Source organism: Lampris incognitus, chromosome 2 (assembly GCF_029633865.1).
Source record: "Lampris incognitus isolate fLamInc1 chromosome 2, fLamInc1.hap2, whole genome shotgun sequence".
In the NCBI taxonomy this organism is placed as follows: domain Eukaryota; kingdom Metazoa; phylum Chordata; class Actinopteri; order Lampriformes; family Lampridae; genus Lampris; species Lampris incognitus.
Window position 1 is genome coordinate 27,454,814 of NC_079212.1, and position 22,459 is coordinate 27,477,272.

Consider the following 22,459-nt stretch of genomic DNA (forward strand, 5'->3'; position numbering starts at 1 on the left):
TTACCCACAATCCTTCAGTGTTAAATGGAAGGGTTGGTTTAATGTCATGACGCTGCTTAGCATGACAACTGAGAGATAGTAGAAATCGTGAGAAATAATTAAAATGTTTCATCTGTTTTTTTTAAACCACACAAAGAATATGAATACAAAAAGAATATGAACGTACACATTCTACGTTTGCGCTAAACTTTGTCGAGCCTTTGCGCAGAAGGATGAGAGCGCTGTCTTGATTCCACATTCGATGCTGCAATTAACGAGAAACGATTATCGGCATTCACAAGACTACAGCCGGTAGAAGAACGAGAGTGAATCCACCGCGATAAATTTTATTTCTTTTACCATAGATATCAATATTATTCAGAGGCTGGGAAACGTCTGGAATTGAAAGAAATCATTGCTGTCTGTTAGACATCAAAAACGGCAGGTGAGTTTATTTTCTAGACAGGCTAGCTATTCTAACCATTCTAGCTAGCTACCACAAACCACAAATACTCCCAACACCGTAGTATTGAAAATTGAGCAGCGCCATAACCAATTACTACCGGGGTAAACTTTACTTCAAAAACGTATTTGCAGAATCTTAGAATGGTTATATGATTTTTTTGTGGGGGGTGGGGACCCTCATGGTTATTTACATTTCTATCTTATTATCTTAACAGAGACTACATTAACGTGAAGTATTCACGTTCACATTCTGTTACTGAACCAGAGTTTCGTGTTAATTAATTAAATCGTATAACATTAATAATCTGAAATACGACGTTTGCTTAATCCTGGTTTGTCACCTCTAGTTTGTTGCAAATTAGAAAATGGTCTATTGTGAGATGGAAATTTATTATATTATATTATTAGCTGCCGCTGGTCTGTCATTTCGATGTGCTCGAAAAATATTTGAAGAGTAGACGATAGCCAAGGCGGACAGAGGGACATAGGATGTGGTGATGAGATAAACTCCGCTTCCGTGCGTACATGGAGATTTAATCGAGCGCCACCAATGTTTTGGTACTTCTCATGCGCGCTGGCGCAAGGGAAGCCGTTAAGGTCGTCTTCAGCAGGTTGCACAGCAAATAAACATTTTCTCCCAAGGGTGACTGTTCAGCCAAAATCTGCAGCAGACCATTTTGATGAAATGTTTCCCACAAATTTTGTTGATATTTGCCTTACAGGAACGGTGTTACAAATGTTAACATTAGCTCCTGTGAGTCTACCTTAAAAATGATGTCAGCGTTCATGCAGTTTGCATAGACGTCAAACAGCATCGAGCACTAAACAGAGGCTTTCTCCATATTTTCTATTCTTGAGACTAAATATGGACAGATATTGCTAATTTCATATACATCTGAATGCGACAGCTGCTGTGTTTTCCCACATCACCGAGGAGGAGAGGTTGTGATAACCGCCGAAGACCGCAACACAGCCATTGGTAAATCATGTAATTTCCTTTCCAGCCTATCGTTGCTGTGTTCCTGCTGATGATAGCTGCTGTTATTTAAAATAGATGGTGTGGGGGCTGGGGGTTTGCTTCAGACCACATAAGGTGCCGTGATATATGAACAGAGGCATTCCTCTGTCCAAGAAAGATTGGCCTCGACAACAGTGGGATGATGATTCAGTATTTGCATTGTTTAAAAGGAAACCATAAACCTTTATCAGAGTGTCAAATCGAAAGCAGGATTTGTTCATATCAGAAAAGCAAGCATTAGATGTCCTCAGTGGCCCCTGGTATGGCAACTGCTTTACATTGTCACCATCTGTGTTTTAGGTCGTGGCTGCTGTGTTGCTCTCTGCATCCTTGGATGTACGTTCAGATGTCTCACTTTGCAAATTATCTCAAATTATCCCCTTTTGCACAAGAACGGATCGTCCTCTCAATGAGGCATATGGAGGTCCTTCTGTTGTATTTTTGTGGTCTATTGTGAGATGGAAAGTGGGAGATCCTCACTCGCCCCACAGCTGTGGTGACATTTGAGATGGTCCTAGGTTGGACAATGCAGTTCCTATAATGTCAGCAGTGCAGCTGACATTATAAACGTGATACAGTGATACTCTGACAAGGGCTTATTGTACAAGAACTCAAAACATTCAATGGGAATTTCCTCTGTCATGCATGAAACCCAAACTCAACTTAGCTGTAATGTAGAGCTTAAGGACAGTTATTGTGTTGTTCTTTACATTGTAATGGTGGCTCCAGAGTTGTACTCAAGTCTGTGCTAATGGTTTTTCCACAGGTATCAAAAATAGTTGGCCAATGTATTTTAGATCGTAACTATGCTGCATTCAGTGTTCCCTGTAGATCTTTTTAGGTGTAGATGTGTAGATGTGGAGACCCAGGTTCACTTTGGCCCTACTCCACTGGTAGTTTCAGTAAGTGTTGCAGTTTAAAAATTGATGGTATATAGATATTTTTATTGCTGTATATGCATGGTTAAACTTTGCTAATCAGTTGATAAATTTACCATACATTAAATTTTTTCCATTCTCTGGGGACAATTTTACCAATTTGAAGGGGAATTACAACTGAATTATTGAATTACTATAAAGGAAACACTTGAAGTTTGTATGACTTGTCAGAAACACTAACATCTCAGTGTCAAACTGTATGAGGGTAAGCCCACCGAAATGGCAGGCTAGCAGATTTTGTGGTGAGCAGTTTTTTGGGTTTTAGATTTGATAACCTTCCATACTTTTTGTCACATCTAAACCCTTTAAATATTGGTACATCTTGGCACAAAGTCTTCTACAAATGACAAGTTAATCAACTTCATTGGAGCAATTGGGAGTTAAATACCTTGCTCTACAACTCCGAGGCACCTCAGTTGTTTCTTCTTGCTTATGTTAGCACTGTGCCATTTTGAAAGTGGTACTTCATGGCTGCTCTGATTGAGTTACATGTTCAAGCTAGTTGGACAAAATGCTCCTTGTTGATAGCTTGTTTTGTTGCACTCAGGACAAATATAGCTTGCGATGTTAGAACTGCTGTTATCTCATGGTATGGGCTAGTTAGTCCAAGTGGATTATGAGTGTATCTAAGAATACATTTGAATAAGAACACACAAGTTTCTGTGGTAATGCATTATTATTGACCAAAGGGTTGCTGGTGGGTGAAAGCACATAAAAAAAGGCTAAATTGGATCACATCTCTCCTATTGCTCCTCTATCCTGCCTATCAGCAGCTAGACATGAGGTTAAGCCCACCGCTCATTCTAGTGCAATTAGATTCACTAGGAGATTTGACATTTAGACTAGATGAAATACATGGTTCAAGCTAATTAAGAGATGAAAAGCCTACAGTGATAAGGTGCCTTTTTTAGATTTTAATTGTCACTTTTGACATCGTCATGTTCATAATGAGATATAATCAGTCGTGACACTGAATATGAAATAATCAACTGCAATCTCTAAACCTAGCCGTACCAACCAAGATTTCTTTTACACTAGTGTGGGACTCCTGTCATAGATGTCAAGACGGTTGTCCTTACATGTCAATGGTTTGAGTGATTGTTTAAGGCACCTTTCAAAACACATGTAATGAGAGTAGACAAGTTATAGAGTCTCTCACGGGAAATACTTTTCTGATAGTGCAAGCACTTTTTTAAGGTAAATGGCATGCATTAGCTTTGTGCTGGTTGGACATGACTTATTAGTATTAACTGATATGGAATCTGTGTGTTGCAGTCGCCCAGTTTACGGCTCAGGCAAGAGCCGGCCACCGCCACAGCAGGCACCATGATGGAGGGGGGCATGCAGCTGCTCAACCGTGATGGGCACAGCATCTCGCACAACTCCAAGCGCCACTACCACGATTCCTTCGTGTCCATGAACAGGATGCGACAGCGCGGCCTGCTCTGTGACATTGTGCTGCATGTCTCCAACAAAGAGATAAAGGCACACAAGGTGGTGCTGGCCTCCTGCAGCCCCTACTTCCATGCCATGTTTACCAGTAGGTCTCCATTGTTATCAGTGTTTTTGCTCCACTGCTGTTCTTTCAGTCTGCCTTCCCTCCCCACCTATGTATGTCTCTTGTTTCCTCCGTGCCTTCATTTTTCAAAATCAGTAGGTCACTATGTTGCAGAGGTTCTCATTCTCTGTCTTCAAACTGTTCTTCATTTTTCTTAGTGGGTGAGAGACTTTTTGATAAAACTATGGCTCATTTGCTTGCGGTGAGCACCAGCTCAGCCTCTCACTTTTCCTCACACCATGACGTCATCCCTTCCTGGTTCATTGTCTTGGCCACCTCCGCTGTATTACACCTCTTACTGTCTGAGTCACAGGTGGCCAGATGAGGTGTATGTCCCACTTCCTTTTCCACTTCTCTGCAACTCGGACTAGACCACTGTCAGGTTACAGTGCATCTCCAGTCAGTCAGCAGACTAGCTTTGAGACTCCAGGTTTTCTCTCATCTGGCTAACTGACTAATTAACCTTTTTTTATCTGCCTATCCTGGCAAACAACAAAGCAAGTCTGGTGGAATAACAAAAGCATGAGATGTTCTATCTGCTTGCATATATTAATGCATTTGATTTCTTCCTCAGGGTGTCTGCATGTCTGGAAAAAGTCTTATAATATATTGTTGTTTTTTCCAAACTCAGTACTCAAAAGGTGAAAGAGCAAATGGGGAATTTTAAGTCGTAAATGTAAGACGTCTATTAATTGCATTTTTTTTTGTGGTTATGTTGGATAAATGTGTTTTTTAGTTTTTTTGTAGTTTGGATATATGTGTTCTTGTAGTTTGGCTATGTGTTTTTGTCTTTGTGTTGCACTGCTGTGGACTGGGGGAAATGATATTTCATTTCATTTCATGTATGCAAATGCATGAAATGAAATGACAAATAAATGTTCCTGATTCCTGATAATTGTTTCAGTTTGTTACTGTGTCATTATCCCATTGAGAAATCAGCCCTGTATGCTGGTCAGGCTGTTGTTGTTTTAATTTTCATGTTAATTTCAATTAGGGAAATTGTTCATATTTCTCAATATCAGACATTAAAAATGTTTCACAGTATTTAACTGAACTTTGTGAATTGTGCAGCCACCCTGTTCTTAGATATCAGAGGAAGGTGGAGCGATTGGCTGTTTTTGTGGTACCTCCTGATGCTGGGTGGGAACACTGACATCAGGCGGGACCTTTACAGAGTCCAGAATTCAGGAAAAATGGCAAAAGTCAAAATAACTGATGAAAGAGTACCAATGTTTTGCAGTTGTTGTGTTGTAGTGTTGTTATTCTATGTTAAGTACACAGAGAGCCATGAAACCGGAGTCAAATTCCATGTATGTGCAAACCTACATGGCCAATAAACCTGATTCTGATTCTGATTTTTGTATACATGTAAGATCTGCCCTATGCCAGTGAGAGTGAATGGGGAGACAGCGGTGTTGAAGCGGAGGAAATTAAAGGTGCTATGTGTAATTCCAATTGAATCCTGACTTCTATTGTTTAGCAATTTGAAGAAAAACAAATCTAAGCAAGCAAGACGAACAAATTCAAATAGAAAGGTAGTGGATACACAGCATGTTTCCCGGCGTCTGCCCATATTGGAGCGCCCTCCGTAGATATTATTCGCTGCGATTGCTGTTTATTTTGACAAGAACTGAGAGTGTGAGCCAAGTCTTTTGGGGAGGGGGAGGGTGGGGGTGTTGCACAACAACACAAACAACTCAGCCATCCTAATTCCTGTGTTTTTCGATGCAGAAATCTGGCAGACTGCGAGTTGTTTACAATGTCTCAGTCACTACCATTCAGCAACACCTGCAGATATTTACTATTCATAGCATTTATACTTCAGGAAGGCCAAAATATTATACATGGCACCTTTTCAACAAGTTTACCATGCTCAGTGAAGGCTAACAAACATGTCAGAATTTTATTAATTGAAAGTTGTGGGCTGATTGTCAACTGCTACTACTAACATTTGTCCTGTGTGGTTATGCAGATGAGATGTCGGAGAGTAGGCAGACCCATGTCACCCTACACGACATTGACCCTCAGGCGCTGGAGCAGCTTGTTCAGTACGCCTACACAGCCGAGATCGTGGTGGGAGAAGGGAACGTGCAGGTATGGAGGGAACTATTTCATAATTCGTCTCTCTGGCTACAACCATTTGATGGAGAAGTTTCAGTACAAGACAAAGTCAACTAGTTAAAGTTAAATTCCTGAGGATCTTTGTTTTTGCTGACAGCATCTTCCCCACCACCAAACAAAAAAACATACTTGAACCTGGGTTTAAGCTTTTGATATTGTACAGTCTGTTGGTAAAAGTCTTCTGCAAGCCCCCCCCCCCCCCCATTAGCCACAATAAATTCACTGCTGCTTCAGATTCATTGTTACTTGCCTTCTTCATCAGCATTTGGCCACTACGCTGAAGACATAAAATGTCATGCATCATAAAATTTTCCTGAGACAGTCTGACACGAGGGTAGCTAATTAAAAGGAGCAAGTGCAAAAGTGTTTGTGATTTTGATATTTGTTCTTTATCTATTTTCTTAAATATACCAGGGATAGGAAGTATCAGAAAGGACAAAGAAAGAAAGTTGAATCAGTTCATCTGGACAGAACATTTATTGAGAGAAATGTTTCATCACTCATCTAAGTGACCTCTTCAGTCATTTCAGTCAACATTTCTCTCAATAAACCTTGTGTCCAGATGAGCTGATTCAGCTTTTTTTCTTTGATTTTCTTACCTGGATTATTGAGCATAAAGACATATCAGGAAGGACATTTGTTTTCATGGAAATCTTCATGATTGATAGCTTTAAGCCTGTCGAATTCAAGAAGTTTTTGTTTTCCCCCTATTTGCTGTGTTTCTTAAAGCACAAGGTACAGCATGACAGACTTATTGTATTTCTTCTTCAGTAACATGAGTCAGAACATACCCTGTAATGATTCCCCTCCCAGACGTTGCTCCCAGCGGCTAGCTTGCTCCAGCTCAATGGGGTGCGGGACGCCTGCTGTAAGTTCCTCCTGAGTCAGCTGGACCCCTCCAACTGCCTGGGCATCCGGGGCTTCGCTGACACACACTCCTGCAGTGATCTACTTAAGTCGGCCCACAAGTATGTCCTACAGCACTTTGTGGAGGTGTCCAAGACTGAAGAGTTCATGCTACTGCCTCTAAAACAGGTAAGAGTCACACCATCTGGTTTTCATTGACTCTACACGTCTCCCCATAGTCAACCATCGTGGAGTCTAAACTTGGAGCAATGCAGTCCTCTAGTTGGTATCTGGATATAGATCCATCCATCCATCCATTATCTGAACTGCTTATCCTGCTCAGGGTTGCAGGGATGCTGGAGCCTATTCCAACAGTTATTGGGTGGCAGGCGGGGAGACACCCTGGAGAGGCCACCAGGCCATCACAGGGCACACACACATACACACACACACACACATTCATACCTAGGGCAATTTATTACGGCCGATTCACCTGACCAACATGTCTATGGACTGTGGGAGGAAACCGGAACCCCCGGAGGAAATCCACACAGACACGGGGAGAACATGCAAACTCCACACAGAGGACGACCCGGGATGATCCACCGACTACCCTGGGGCTTGAACCCAGGACCTTCTTGCTGTGAGGCGACCACGCTAACCACTGTGCCACTGTGCCGCTGGATATACACTACCGTTCAAAAGTTTGGGATCACCCAAACAATTTCGTGTTTTCCATGAAAAGTCACACTTATTCACCACCATATGTTGTGAAATGAATAGAAAATAGAGTCAAGACATTGACAAGGTTAGAAATAATGATTTGTATTTGAAATAAGATTTTTTTTACATCAAACTTTGCTTTCGTCAAAGAATCCTCCATTTGCAGCAATTACAGCATTGCAGACCTTTGGCATTCTAGCTGTTAATTTGTTGAGGTAATCTGGAGAAATTGCACCCCACGCTTCCAGAAGCAGCTCCCACAAGTTGGATTGGTTGGATGGGCACTTCTTTGAGCAGATTGAGTTTCTGGAGCATCACATTTGTGGGGTCAATTAAACGCTCAAAATGGCCAAAAAAAGAGAACTTTCATCTGAAACTCGACAGTCTATTCTTGTTCTTAGAAATGAAGGCTATTCCATGCGAGAAATTGCTAAGAAATTGAAGATTTCCTACACCGGTGTGTACTACTCCCTTCAGAGGACAGCACAAACAGGCTCTAACAGGTACTATTTAATGAAGATGCCAGTTGGGGACCTGTGAGGCGTCTGTTTCTCAAACTAGAGACTCTAATGTACTTATCTTCTTGCTCAGTTGTGCAACGTGGCCTCCCACTTCTTTTTCTACTCTGGTTAGAACCTGTTTGTGCTGTCCTCTGAAGGGAGTAGTACACACCGGTGTAGGAAATCTTCAATTTCTTAGCAATTTCTCGCATGGAATAGCCTTCATTTCTAAGAACAAGAATAGACTGTCGAGTTTCAGATGAAAGTTCTCTTTTTCTGGCCATTTTGAGCGTTTAATTGACCCCACAAATGTGATGCTCCAGAAACTCAATCTGCTCAAAGAAGTGCCCATCCAACCAATCCAACTTGTGGGAGCTGCTTCTGGAAGCGTGGGGTGCAATTTCTCCAGATTACCTCAACAAATTAACAGCTAGAATGCCAAAGGTCTGCAATGCTGTAATTGCTGCAAATGGAGGATTCTTTGACGAAAGCAAAGTTTGATGTAAAAAAAATCTTATTTCAAATACAAATCATTATTTCTAACCTTGTCAATGTCTTGACTCTATTTTCTATTCATTTCACAACATATGGTGGTGAATAAGTGTGACTTTTCATGGAAAACACAAAATTGTTTGGGTGATCCCAAACTTTTGAACGGTAGTGTACATGATTTTCTTTAACGATTTTTTTGTCTTTTGATTATTCGTATATTCGATTAACCACTTCAGCCCTATATTGGACTTTGTGATTATTGCACCATTTTGTATCTTTGAGCACATATTTGTACTGACCCCTTTTTTAACCTTTTTTTCTTCTAATTTTTACATTTTTTTTCTTTATATTGCTATTTCTGTCATTATGTGTGGCTTTATGTTCTTTATTGATTGTGAGATGATTCTATTTTGTATGTGAGTGCATGTTTAGGTGACTGTGTACTGGATTTACTTATTTTCAATGTGTATTGTTGTACTTGTTCACAAGTAAAATCTTGAATTTAAGTAAATTTGGAAGAAAAAAAAGTTTGGTACTGAACAGGGAGGCAGTGTCAAATGTGGGGTATTAAGGATGGGAAATGAACCTTTTTTTGTGGATTTTTTTCCACCCTTTTTTTTCTCCCCAATTGTACTTTGCCAATTATCCCACTCTTCCAAGCCGTCCTGGTCGCTGCTTCACCCCCTCTGCCGATCCGGGGAGGGCTGCAGAATACTACATGCCTCCCTCCTCTGATACATGTGGAGTCGCCAGCTGCTTCTTTTCACCTGACAGTGAGGAGTTTCACCAGGGAGACGTAGCGCATGGGAGGATCACACTATTCCCCCCAGTTACCACTCCCCCCCAAACAGGTGCCCCGATTGACCAGAGGAGGCGCTAGTGCAGTGACCAGGACACATACCCACATCCGGCTTCCCACCCACAGACAGCCAATTGTGTCTGTAGGGACGCCCAACCAGGCCAGAGGTAACGCGAGGATTCGAACCACTGATCCCTGTGTTGGTAGGCAACGGAATAGAGCGCCACGCCACCCAGACGCCCCCAGAAATGAAAAATTTTTGGACAATTTTTCTTTTACCAGCACCTTGCAAGTTAGTTTGTCTTATCTGTTAGTCACATTGGTTGCTATTGCAGTCTGCTACTTTGACAGATTCATCATCTTGTGGCTGGTTGACAGAAAAGTGAGTTTATTGGATTGGATGTTATAAATTTGTTAGTATTTTAGTTATTTGTTCATTTAATTTTTCATATCTATTTGTTTTGTCACTTTTGAAGTCAGTTGGGTTATTCTGATAGAGATATTTTGCTCAAATAGAGTCAATGACAGATTTCTGATTTTTTTTTTATTTTGGCGAGTGAACAAGCTGTTTGATTAATCCTTTCAATTGTTTACAATCCCTACGTTTCTTTCATAGGATGCCAAAAATCAAGAGATGTCACAGATGTGCACTACACCAGAATGTTTTTAGATTAGTGTCTCCATATCACTAATTTCCTTTTCGTCACTAAATCACTATTAACACAGCTGACAGCATTTTAAATCATTTCACCTAACAGATTCCTCAAAGGGTCACCAGAGACAGAGTCACCAAGACTGCATGGCTGCCAAAAAAGTTGACCTTTTGTCAGCATTCATTCACATCTCTTCTCTAGCTTCCCCTTGTCAGTCAGTGTCCTTGTAGTTACATCATCACACCGCTGTCATGATCTCGGGGACTTTATCTGGCACACTAGCTCAGCTTGACCACCACTTATTTACTAGTTGGGCTCTGCAGTGACAGTGCTGCAGTGAGAGTCATGCTCCTCCAGCAGTAATTAGCCACAGCTAGTAAAGTTTTCACAGCTGCTGTGTTCTCTTAAAGTCCTAACAGCACTAGGAGTGAATTATTGCTGGTATAATTTTGCTTTAAGGCGGATCCCATCGTCTTCACTCTTGTGTTGCCATGGAACTAGATCCTCCCAGGCCAAGCAGTGTGGACCAGCGTCGTGACCTGATCACCACTTTAATCAAGGCTTTAGCGAATGGCTCCAAGTTTTTAAGCACACACCTTAATCTCTTGGAATGGATCCTCGAACACGAGAGACGCTAACGACGATGACGACGAATTTTGCTTTCAGCATTTTAAATTTGAGCTCTTCAGTCAAGCAACTTGGGCGATCTAATTCAGTATTAACTTTTAAGTTAACTTTCAGTGCATGTTTATATTGCTTTGCAATGTGTCAGGTTTTTGTACACATTTAAAGTCGAGATGAAATGAAAAATGTCCTTTTAAAAGAGCCACTCATATCTATGGCTCTGTTAGCGATGGGCATTGGTAAACATCGGATCACAAAGAGCCACGCATATCAATAGCTCTGACAACGACTCCTAGAGGATAAATTCTGAGTCTCATCACCAGCCAGTCAGACTAGCTTGGTCTAGTCAGAGAGGCACGAACTGAGGAAGCCTCTTGGATGAGAGGCGACACGTCTTCACGGATATATACCAAGTCCAGTTGCACTTGATTCAACTCCTTTGGACTATTTAACAAAATATGAAAAAAATTTTTTAATTTCTTTGTTGTTTTATATTAAAATTCAATCATGTTTTCTTCCTGTAAAACAAAATATGACCTGTGGTTACTTGGGCTTCAACCAAACAATTTCAACCAATAATATCATGACATCCACCCAATCAATCAATCATCAACTTTTAGCAGCACAGAGCTAAGATTCATTAGTTAGCTAGCTTGCAACATGCCCACTTTTCAATGCTCAAATCAAATTCCTCCCAACATTGTGTCCCACCAGTCTATCCTGTTTCACTCGGAAATACGTCTCAATACAGAAATCAGATATTCTCGAAATGCTGTTTCAGCTGAACTTTAACACTGTGTAACCTGTGTTGTTGTTTTTACATGCTTATGTCCATTGAATTCATTAAGTACATTTATGTTGAATGTTATCTGAAATTCCGTGATGTTTGCTTTGAGAATGTTGATTGAGAAGTATAGAGAAGGTCAGAAGGAGTTACATTATGTCTTTGTTGATTTAGAGAAAGCATATGACAGGGTGCCGAGAGAGGAGGTGTGGTATTGTATGAGGAAGTTGGGAGTTGCAGAGAAGTATGAAGGAGTGGTGCAGGATATGTATGAGGGAAGTCTGACAGAAGTGAGGTGTGCAGTTGGAAAGACAGATGGGTTCAAGGTGGAGGTGGGATTACATCAAGGATCAGCTTTGAGCCCTTTCTTGTTTGCAATGGTGATGGACAGGTTGACGAATGAGATCAGGCAGGAGTCTCCGTGGACGATGATGTTCGCGGATGACATTGTGATCTTTAGCGAAAGTAGGGTGCAGGTTGAGGAGAGCCTGGAGAGGTTGAGGTATGCACTTGAGAGAAGAGGGATGAAAGTCGGTAGGAGCAAGATGGAATACCTATGCATGAATGAGAGGGAGGACAGAGGAATGGTGAGGATGCAAGGAGTAGAGGTGATGAAGGTGTATGAGTTTAAATACTTGGGGTCAACTGTACAAAGTAACGTGAAGTGCAGAGGAGAGGTGAAGAAGAGAGTGCAGGCAGGGTGGAGTGGGTGGAGAAGAGTATCAGGAGTGATTTACGACAGAAGGGTACCAGCAAGAGTTAAAGGGAAGGTTTACAAAATGGTAGTGAGACCAGCTATGTTATATGGTTTGGAGACAGTGGCACTGACGAAAAGACAGGAGGTGGAGCTGGAGGTGGCAGAGTTGAAGATGCTAAGATTTTCATTGGGAGTGACGAAGGACAGAATTAGGAACGAGTATATTAGAGGGACAGCTCAGGTTGGACGGTTTAGAGATGAAGCAAGAGAGGTAAGATTGAGATGGCTTGGACATGTGTGGAGGAGAGATGCTGGGTATATTGGGAGAAGGATGCTGAATATGGAGCTGCCAGGGAAGAGGAAAAGAGCAAGGCCAAAGAGGAGGTTTATGGATGTGGTGAGAGAGAACATGCAGGTGGCAGGTGTGACAGAAGAAGATGCAGAGGACAGGAAGAAATGGAAACGGATGATCCGCTGTGGCAACCCTTAATGGGAGCAGCCAAAAGTAGTAGTAGTAGTACATAACATCATTTGGCAATTTTCTATAATTTTAATATACCTCCTGTTATCAATAAAGGCGGTAGAAAAAAAGTTAGCTGAATAGGTGGTGGCATCAGTTTCCCATTGTCTTCTCAACTCTGATTAACAAATCCCCACATGACTGAAGCCACTGTTCTCCAGAGAAATACTCAGCTTAGTTGTCCAAGTCTTCTGTGAGAGGGTTTGTCCAGTTAGGGAAGCTTGGTGGTGAAGTTTTATGAATATTTTTTCTCCAATTTTCCCCTTTTTCTTCCCAATTTTTTATCTGGCCAATTACCCCACTAATTTGAAGCCGTCCCGGTCGCTGCTCCACCCCCTCTCTGCCAATCTGGGGGGTGCCCCGACCGACCGGAGGAGGCGCTAGTGCAGCGACCAGGACAAATACCCAAATCCCACTTCCTACCCGCAGACACGGCCAGTTGTGTCTGTAGGGCTGCCTGACCAAGCCAGAGGTAACATGGGGATTCAACCCAGCGATCCCATGTTGGTAGGCAACGGAATAGACCACTACGCTACCCGGGCACCTGCTTTATGAATTCTCTTGGAAATTAACCACCAGGCATCTTTTTTTATCTTTGTTTTTTTTCCCTCTCTCTTCTGTTATTTCTTTGGTTTACCACCCCTTTCTTTTTGCCCTCCCCAACTTCCCCTGCTCTGTTGTGGGCCCATCACATTTGCATGACATCTGGATTTCTTTACTTGCTGCTCTGAGCTACTTTGAGCTCATGGGGGCATGGGTTATATCCTGTATCTCTTCCGGTACATTATGAAGGAAATGGCGAGGCATGCCAGAAATGGGTACAGACCATGTCACTGGATGTGACATTACATGACATTGTGTAGCCTACAGAGAATGGATCCAGTTTAATTACTGTTTGCGAAGTGGATGAAGACATCTTAGGCATTCAGAAGTCAGTTTTTCAACAAGTACCTCAATATCCTCTTTAATGCATCCTTTATTCTGACTGCTGTAGCGCAAGGACAGCAAATACTTGAATAATCACAGCAAGTTTTGTTTTACATTTCCTGCTCATATGCTTCCCCTTTTCTCTCTGAGTTAATGTTCTGCAGTATGCACTCATGGAAGAGAGTGAGTCTGCTGGGTGTGGCATCAGCAACAGCAGTATTTCTCTGAGTAACTGTGAATTAGTGGATGCTGTTTTGAGGCTGCTAACTGCTGCCCTGATCTGGCCAGGCAGGAAGGCAGTGACAGCTGGCTTCTCAAGCCCCGCCTGACCTCACCAACTCCCCATCAGCCTGGGAATAGTGCCAGCTACCAGCCACCCTTTGACTGCAGCACACTCCATAGCACAGACAGACACACTAGTATCCTAAATTTACAACATGGAGATGAAACATGAGAGGAAACTTGATAGTTGTGCACAGACAGTTAAATGTGAATTCCAAATGTGGGTAATGTTGTGTAGAATAGTTTTGGTAATGTGTTATCATCATTGGCTCAAACAAGTTACTTGATATATGTGTTTATGCGACTTTTGACATGTTTAGGCAGTCAGCGTTATCAGCCAATTCAAAATGAAGATTAAAAATGTACTCAACTATGTAGCTGAAGTTTTGTTTGGTTTTTTTGTTTGTGTGTTTTTTTTGTGTTTTTTTTTAGAAATGCAGGATTTTAGGAACACCTGCAGCCATTTATCTGGCACTGTCACTGAGAATTTTCCAGCAAAAATCTGAATTTGAGACATTTGCACTCGCAGTTTGTTATGTGATGTGTCACTCTCTGTCTTCTTTGTCCTGTCACTTCCCACCAAGGTACTGGACCTGATCTCGAGTGACAATCTGAATGTACCTTCTGAGGAGGAGGTGTACCGGGCTGTCCTGAGCTGGGTCAAACATGACATTGATGGACGCAGGCAACACGTACCTTGGGTGAATATTCCAATATTCAATATTATTCATCTTACACCGATCAGCTAAAACATTTAAATCGGCTGCCTAATATACTATAGGTCCCCCTCATGCCACCAAAACAGCTCTGACCCATCAAGGCATGGACTCCACAAGACCTCTGAAGGTGGCCTCTGGTATCTGGCACCAAGATGTTAGCAGCAGATCCTTTAAGTCCTGTAAGTTGCGAGGTGGGGCCTCCATGGTCGGACTTGTTTTTCCAGCACATCCCACAGATGCTCGATCGGATTGAGATCTGGAGAATTTGAAGGCCAGGGCAACAACACCTTGAACTCTTTGTCATGTTCCTTAAACCATTCCTCAATTTTTGCAGTGTGGCAGGGTGCATTATCCTGCTGAAAGAGGCCACTGCCATCAGGGAATACCGCTGCCATGAAGGGGTCAGCATGGGCACTCTGACTGGTCTCTGGCTACACAGCCCCATAGGCAACCAGTTGCGATACACTGTGTTCTGACACACCTGTCTATCATAGCCAGAATGAACTTTTTCAGCAATTTGAGCTACAGTAGCTCTTCTGTAGGATCAGACCAGAAGGGCTATCCTTCACTCCCCATGCGTGTCAATGAGCCTTGGACATCCATTACTCTGTCGCCAGTTCGCCGGTTCACCAGTTCACCGGTTGTCCTTCGTTGGACTACTTTTGGGAGGTACTGACCATTGCATACCGGGAACACCCCCACAAGACCTGCCATGTTGGAGATGCTCTGACCCAGTCATCTAGCAATCACAGTTTGGCCCTTGTCAAAGTCACTCAGATCCTTACGCTTGCCCATTTTTCCTGCTTCCAACACATTAACTTCAAGAACTGACTGTTCACTTGCTGTCTAATCTATCCCACCCCTTGACAGGTGCCATTGACACGAGATAATCAGTGTTCTTCACTTACCTGTCAGTGGTTTATAAGTTTTGGCTGATCGGTTTATTTCTAATATAACTCTCCCTCCTCCTCATCTTGACCTTCTCTCAAAAATGTCCATGTGTCCCATACCCCTCTAGCTCATGAAGTGTGTGCGCTTGCCACTGCTGAGGCGGGACTTCCTGATGAGCAATGTGGACACAGAGCTTCTGGTGCGTCACCACTCAGAGTGCAAGGACCTGCTGATCGAGGCCCTCAAGTACCACCTGATGCCCGAGCAGAGGGGTGTGCTCAGCAACTGCCGCACACGCCCACGACGCTGTGAGGGCGCCAGCCCTGTGCTCTTCGCCGTTGGTCAGTGTGCCCCTGAAGGTACCCACCAGGGTACACACTCATTGCCTACACAGACTCACTTTACATCCTATAATGTAATTTGTGATAAATGTCAGCATTTCTATTGTGTGTGTGTGTGTGTGTGTGTGTGTGTGTGTGTGTGTGTGTGTGTGTGTGTGTGTGTGCGCACACACACACTTATACATGATGGCACGTCAGTCACAGTGCTCAGCAACAGCAGCTCTGAGTCTGAGCCCTTCACTGTGGAAACAGGTCAAACCGGGATGCATCATCTCACCCACCCTGTTTTCCATCTTTATTGCTGCCGTACTCCACCACATTGGTGAAGAGCTGTCACAGGGGATCCCAATCCTATACAGAACTGATGGCAGGCTCTTCAACCTCAATAGGTTCAAGGCCAGGAGCAAAGTCTGCAACACCACCATCATGGAGCTTCAGTATGCAGATGACAACGCCATCACAGCACGCTCTGCAGAAGACCTCCAGGACATTCTGAATGCCTTTGCCAAGGCATACAGAGCCCTGGGTCTAGCAGTAAACATCAAGAAGACCCAGTCTTATACCAACCTCCACTCAACCAGCCATCTACACAGCTCACCATAAAAGTTGACAACAAAATTATTGAAAAAGTTGATCACTTCCCCTACCTCGGCAGCCTTCTCTCCTCAAAAGCTGACATTGACTCTGAGGCCTGACCAGAGTAGTGAATGATCTCCTACTAGCTATGGACTCTGATTCCACTTTTGTGCTTCTACTACTAGACCTCAGGGCAGCCTTTGACACCACTGATCACTGTGACTATTGGACAGAATAAATTGTAATTCTGGTGTCTCTGGCTTAGCTGTCTCTTGGCTTAAGTCCTATTTATCTGGAAGAACACATTGTGTCTACTATAATACTGTTACATCAGAATTCTCTTACATTAAATATGGCATACCTCCGAGCTCAGTTCTTGGCCCTCTACTTTTCTCTCTTTATATTTCACCTCTTGGCCAAATTATACGCATTTTGGAATGAATTTCCATTGCTATGCTGACGATACTCAGCTGTATGTGCCTATAAGGGCTGATGATCATACTCTAATGACTAATTTAGAGGCCTGCTTGGGCTGTGAAAAATTGGATGTCACAAAATTTTCTGCTTTTGAATTTGGATAAAACTACGATGCTGGTCATTGGCCCTGGTAGACACAGACACCAATTTGATCAAGTAACAATAACAATCGACAACTAAGTGACTTCACAAAGTGTGGCAGCCAAAAATCTTGGTGTTACGTTTCCCAGCCTTTCCTTTGATAAGCACATTAAAGAAATCATGAAGACTGCCTTTTTTTCCAAATACATAACATAGCTAAAATTCAGTCTTTCCTGTCCATGGCTGATGCAGAGACTCTAATACATGCATTTGTTTCATCCAGACTTGATTATTGTAATAGTCTTTTTTTGGGTCTGCCACATGCTAGTACTAAAAGTCTTCAGATGGTTCAGAATGCTAGAATCTTAACTGGTGGCAGGGCCCTTTCCTATTGGGCCCTGTTCTTGTGGAATAACCTGCCTGCTGCCGTCAGACAGTCTGTTGAGTCCTTTAAATCCAAACTTAAAACTCATCTTTTTGCCTTAGCCTAAAATTAGTTGCCTTTAAGTTGAGTGCTTCACAACCTGTACTGCATGGCAGGTTGGTTTCTGTCTCAATGAATTTACCAAGCACTGTTCTGCTGACAAGTTTATAGCGTATAGTGTGGTGACCCACATCTATATAACTAGAGACATTCACCTAAGAGGACAGTGTACCTTTAAGGGAAGAGGTGAGGGGTCCGATAAGGCACTTCCGCTTCCGGTACACAGTTCAGCGTCGTTGTCGAACGTATGACATGCAAAGTTGGAGCTAGTAAACTACCTCGACTACGTCTACTCTCACGTCTCCTGTCTCGTTGTTTTCTAACCCCACATTGGTGACCCCGACGTGATCGAACTACTAATACGAGTATGTCTGACAACGACGAAGCCGGTGCTAACAACATGGCTATTGCTAACGCTAGCATTTACACCGCTACTGTGAAGCTACCCGACTTTTGGCAGCATAATCCACGGCCGTGGTTTCAACATGTGGAAGCCCAGTTCCAGCTGAGAGGGATAACGCAGGATGCAACGCAGTACTTCCACGTAGTGGCGGCGTTAGACGCATCGACAACGGCGCGAGCAATGACACTGTTGGAAGCTCCGCCAGCTGCTGGCAAGTACGATGCTATAAAGACATTCCTCCTGAAACTATTTGAACTGTCGGAGCTGGAGAAGGCAGACCGTTTACTGTCCCCGAATGGCCTCGGCGACAGCAAACCGTCTGAGTTAATGGAAAAAATGCTGTCTGTGCTGGGATCGGCTGATCCGGCCTTTCTTTTCACACACATTTTTCTGAGGCAGCTCCCCGCACCTGTACGCACAGCACTGGCCAGTTCTCCTCTCGCCGCCTCCAAGGACTACCGTTCTCTGGCTGCTGAAGCAGACAGGGTTTTCCTGGCCAACCGGCAACAGTTTGTGCATGCCCTGCTACCCCACCAGACCGCCCCACCACCACCTGTGTACGACTATATGGACACCGCGGCTGCGGTGACAGCCCGCCGCCAACCTGACGACGGGCTCTGTTATTACCATGCCAGGTTTGGGGCAAAAGCAAAACAGTGTCGCAAACCCTGCAATTACAGGGTTCAGGGAAACGCCAAGGCCGGCGCTCGTTAACGGCTATGGGCGCCGGCCGTGACTGCAAGCTGTTGTTCATCAGAGACTCCTTGTCGGGCCGACGGCTGCTGGTTGACTCTGGCGCTCACCGCAGCATACTACCAGCACAAGCTGTGGACACGATGACCGACAGTCACGGCCCCCAGATGGACGCCGCCAACGGCACGTCCATTCGGACGTACGGTATCAGACATGTGGACGTGTGTTTTGGCGGCCGACGTTTCGGCTGGGACTTTGTGATGGCTGCTGTATCCACCCCGCTCCTAGGTGCGGATTTCCTCTGTGCTTTCAACCTGCTGGTGGATGTTAAAAACTGTCGCGTGATTGATGCCGTCTCTTTTGCGTCATACCCCTGCACGTTTGGGGGCGCTGGAGCGCTGTGCCTCGCTAACACACTCTCCACCGGGGATCCATACCAACGCCTGCTCGCAAATTTCCCCGAGCTCACCACACCCACCTTCTCCTCGGCGGTGGCCAAGCACGGCGTGGAACATCATATCACCACAGTGGGCCCCCCAGTTTACGCCCGGGCCCGACGCCTCGACTCGGCCAAGCTCGCAATAGCCAGGGAGGAGTTTTCGACTATGGAGCGCCTCGGCATTGTCCGCCGTTCTGACAGCCCGTGGGCTTCCCCTCTTCACATGGTTACTAAGGCCAACGGGGGTTGGCGCCCGTGCGGGGACTACCGTCGCCTAAACAATGCCACGACCCCCGACCGGTACCCCATACCGCACATACAAGATTTCTCTACCCACCTGGCGGGCGCTGCTATCTATTCCAAAATCGACTTAGTGCGGGGGTATCACCAAGTGCCGGTCCACCCACTGGATGTCCCAAAAACGGCTGTCATCACACCCTTTGGGCTCTTTGAGTTTTTACGTATGCCTTTCGGCCTTAAAGGGGCGGCGCAGACGTTTCAGCGCCTTATGGATTCTGTGCTCCGCGACATGCCATTTTTGTTTGTGTACTTAGACGACATCCTCGTGGCCAGCGCGTCGGCGGAGGAACACATGACGCACCTCAGACAGCTGTTTGACAGGCTCAGCGAACACGGCCTCATCATCAACCCAGCTAAGTGTCAGTTCGGGGAGTCGTCCATCACCTTCCTCGGGCACCACATCACTCCACAGGGCCCGTTCCCCTCCCTGCCAGGGTTGAGGCTGTCACCATGTTCCCCTGCCCCCGCACTGTACAGTCGCTGCAGGAATTCCTGGGCATGGTGAACTTTTATAACCGTTTCCTGTCCCGTGCCGCCCACATCATGCGTCCCCTGTATGAGGCCCTGCGGGGTAAGAAGTCTAAGGACGAGCTGGACTGGTCTTCGGGGATGGACGAGGCTTTTGTGGCTGCCAAGACCGCGCTGGCCAATGCTGCGCTGCTAGCTCACCCGCCGCCTGCTGCCCCCATAGCCCTTACAATGGATGCCTCCGACTACGCCGTGGGGGCCGTGTGTGAGCAGTGGGTGGGGGGGGGGGGGGGCGGCAGCCGTTGGCGTTCTTCAGTAAACAACTCCGTGAGAGCGAGCGCAAATACAGCACCTTTGATAGGGAACTACTGGGTCTCTTCCTCGCAACCAGACACTTTAGGTTCCTATTGGAGGGCCGACAGTTCACCGCTTTCGTGGACCACAAACCGCTGACATTCTGTATGGCCAAAACCTCAGAACCGTGGTCTGGGCGTCAGCAGCGCCATCTCGCGGCGGTTTCCGAGTTTACCACGGACATACAACACGTGTCGGGCAAGGATAACTTCGTCGCCGACTGCCTTTCACGAGCGGTTGTTAACGCCGTTCACTTGGGACTCGACTACGCCGCTATGGCAGCGGACCAAGCCAAGGACGCGACCGTTCAAGACTACCGGTCGACCCCTACGGCGCTACGGCTGGAGGACGTGACGTTCGACGCGGCCAACACCACCCTCCTCTGTGACATCTCCACTGGTCAACCGCGCCCCCTGGTGCCTACTTCCTGGCGGCGCCGAGTTTTCGACACCGTCCACGGCCTTTCCCACCCGGGAGTGAAGGCCTCGACCAAGCTGGTGAGCGTCAAGTTCGTTTGGCCTGGGCTCCGTAAGGATGTTAGAGCCTGGGCCGGCTCGTGTGTGGCGTGCCAACGCGCCAAGGTGCACCGCCATACCAAGGCCCCTTTGGCGCCGTTTGTGGTTCCAGAGAGGCGGTTTGACCACGTCAATGTTGACCTGGTGGGTCCCCTGCCCCCCTCCCGTGGTTATACGTTCCTCCTCACTATTGTGGACAGGGCCACCAGGTGGCCAGAGGCTATTCCCTTGTCCTCCACGACGGCAGCAGAGGTAGCACGGGCGTTCATCGGCTGCTGGGTGGCCCGTTTCGGCACGCCGGGTGACATCACGAGCGACCGGGGCTCCCAGTTTACCTCGGAGCTCTGGACGGCGGTCGCTGAGCACCTGGGGATGAAGATCCACCGCACTACGGCGTACAACCCGCAGAGCAACGGACTTTGTGAGCGGTTCCATCGGGACATGAAAGCCGCTCTGCGGGCAAGCCTCACTGGCTGCGACTGGATGGTCCGGCTCCCATGTGTCATGCTCGGCCTGCGTTCGGCCCCGAAGGAAGACCTCCAGACCTCCTCCGCTGAGCTGGTGTATGGCCAGCCCCTGTGAGTTCCGGGGGAGTTTCTTCCGGATGCTACGGCTCCCTGGTCGGCCGCCTCTCACCTCAGTGCGTCCCGGAGCGCTGCCGGTGCCTTCGCTCCCGTTCCGATGTCTCAACACTGCCTCCCCCGGTCCTACATCCCCAAGGATCTGCCATCGGCGAGGTACGTCTTCATTAGGCACGACAGCCATCGGTCCCCGCTGCAGCCCCCATACGACGGGCCCTTCCGTGTCCTGGAGGCGGGGGATAAGAACTTTGTGGTGGACATGGGGGGCAGGCCAGAGCGGGTCGCTATAGACCGTCTCAAGCCCGCTCACTTGGACATTGGGGAGCCAATGCAATTGGCCCTACCCCCGCGGCGGGGACGCCCTCCTAGGTCGGCCCCGGCACCTGCCTCTGTTCCTGCTTCGGCCCCACCTATGGCCCGGGTTTCGGCCCCATCTGTTTCCCCTCCTGTGAAGCGCAGCCGTTATGGCCGCAGGGTCCGCCCCCCGACTCGTCACTTGTTTTCCCCGTGACTTTGCACTATGTCATTGACTGTTCTGTTGTAGAGGCTATTTTTATGTTCATGACTTGCGCTTTTGCTGTTTTGCATTGTTTTGTGTAGGTGAATTCTGGGGGGGGCTGTGTGGTGACCCACATCTATATAACTAGAGACATTCACCTAAGAGGACAGTGTACCTTTAAGGGAAGAGGCGAGGGGTCAGATAAGGCACTTCCGCTTCCGGTACACAGTTCAGTGTCGTTGTCGAACGTATGACATGCAAAGTTGGAGCTAGTAAACTACCTCGACTACGTCTACTCTCACGTCTCCTGTCTCGTTGTTTTCTAACTCCACAATAGATTATTTACTATTGCAAACTGTTCTCTTCTCTCACATCTTTTCTCTCTCTCTGAATGATGTCTTCTCTCTCTTCTTCTGTGTGTGTGAATGGTGTAATGTGAGTCTCCCTTGTGTGCACATGCAGTCTGTCCTCCTCCCAGGTCTCCATGGTGATGGTGGTTGCCACCTGGACACTGCTTGGCATCCCCCTCATCACATTTTCTTTTTATATATCTTTTAAATCCATATAATTTTGTTATCCTGTTTCAATGTTATATCCTTCTCTCACTAAGATGTGTGACTAATGTTTTTTATTTTTGTCTACATGGTGATGGTGGTCACGCAGCTCGGGTCCTGGGCTGTTCCGGTGACGTCTTGACACTGCATGACCTCAT

General features: G+C 45.8%; 1 protein-coding gene across 1 annotated transcript in view; it reads left to right on the forward strand.

Annotated features, from left to right (window-relative positions):
• The first annotated feature begins 378 nt into the window (after positions 1-378).
• Positions 379-22,459, forward strand: part of klhl17 (kelch-like family member 17) — a 29,579-nt gene continuing 7,498 nt past the window's right edge. Inside the window, exons 1-6 of the mRNA XM_056273371.1 lie at positions 379-424; positions 3,676-3,940; positions 5,931-6,052; positions 6,893-7,114; positions 14,511-14,627; positions 15,664-15,877. Coding sequence (XP_056129346.1) covers positions 3,727-3,940; positions 5,931-6,052; positions 6,893-7,114; positions 14,511-14,627; positions 15,664-15,877 — 889 coding nt within the window. The 5' untranslated portion in view covers positions 379-424; positions 3,676-3,726. The remainder of the gene's footprint in view (positions 425-3,675; positions 3,941-5,930; positions 6,053-6,892; positions 7,115-14,510; positions 14,628-15,663; positions 15,878-22,459) is intronic.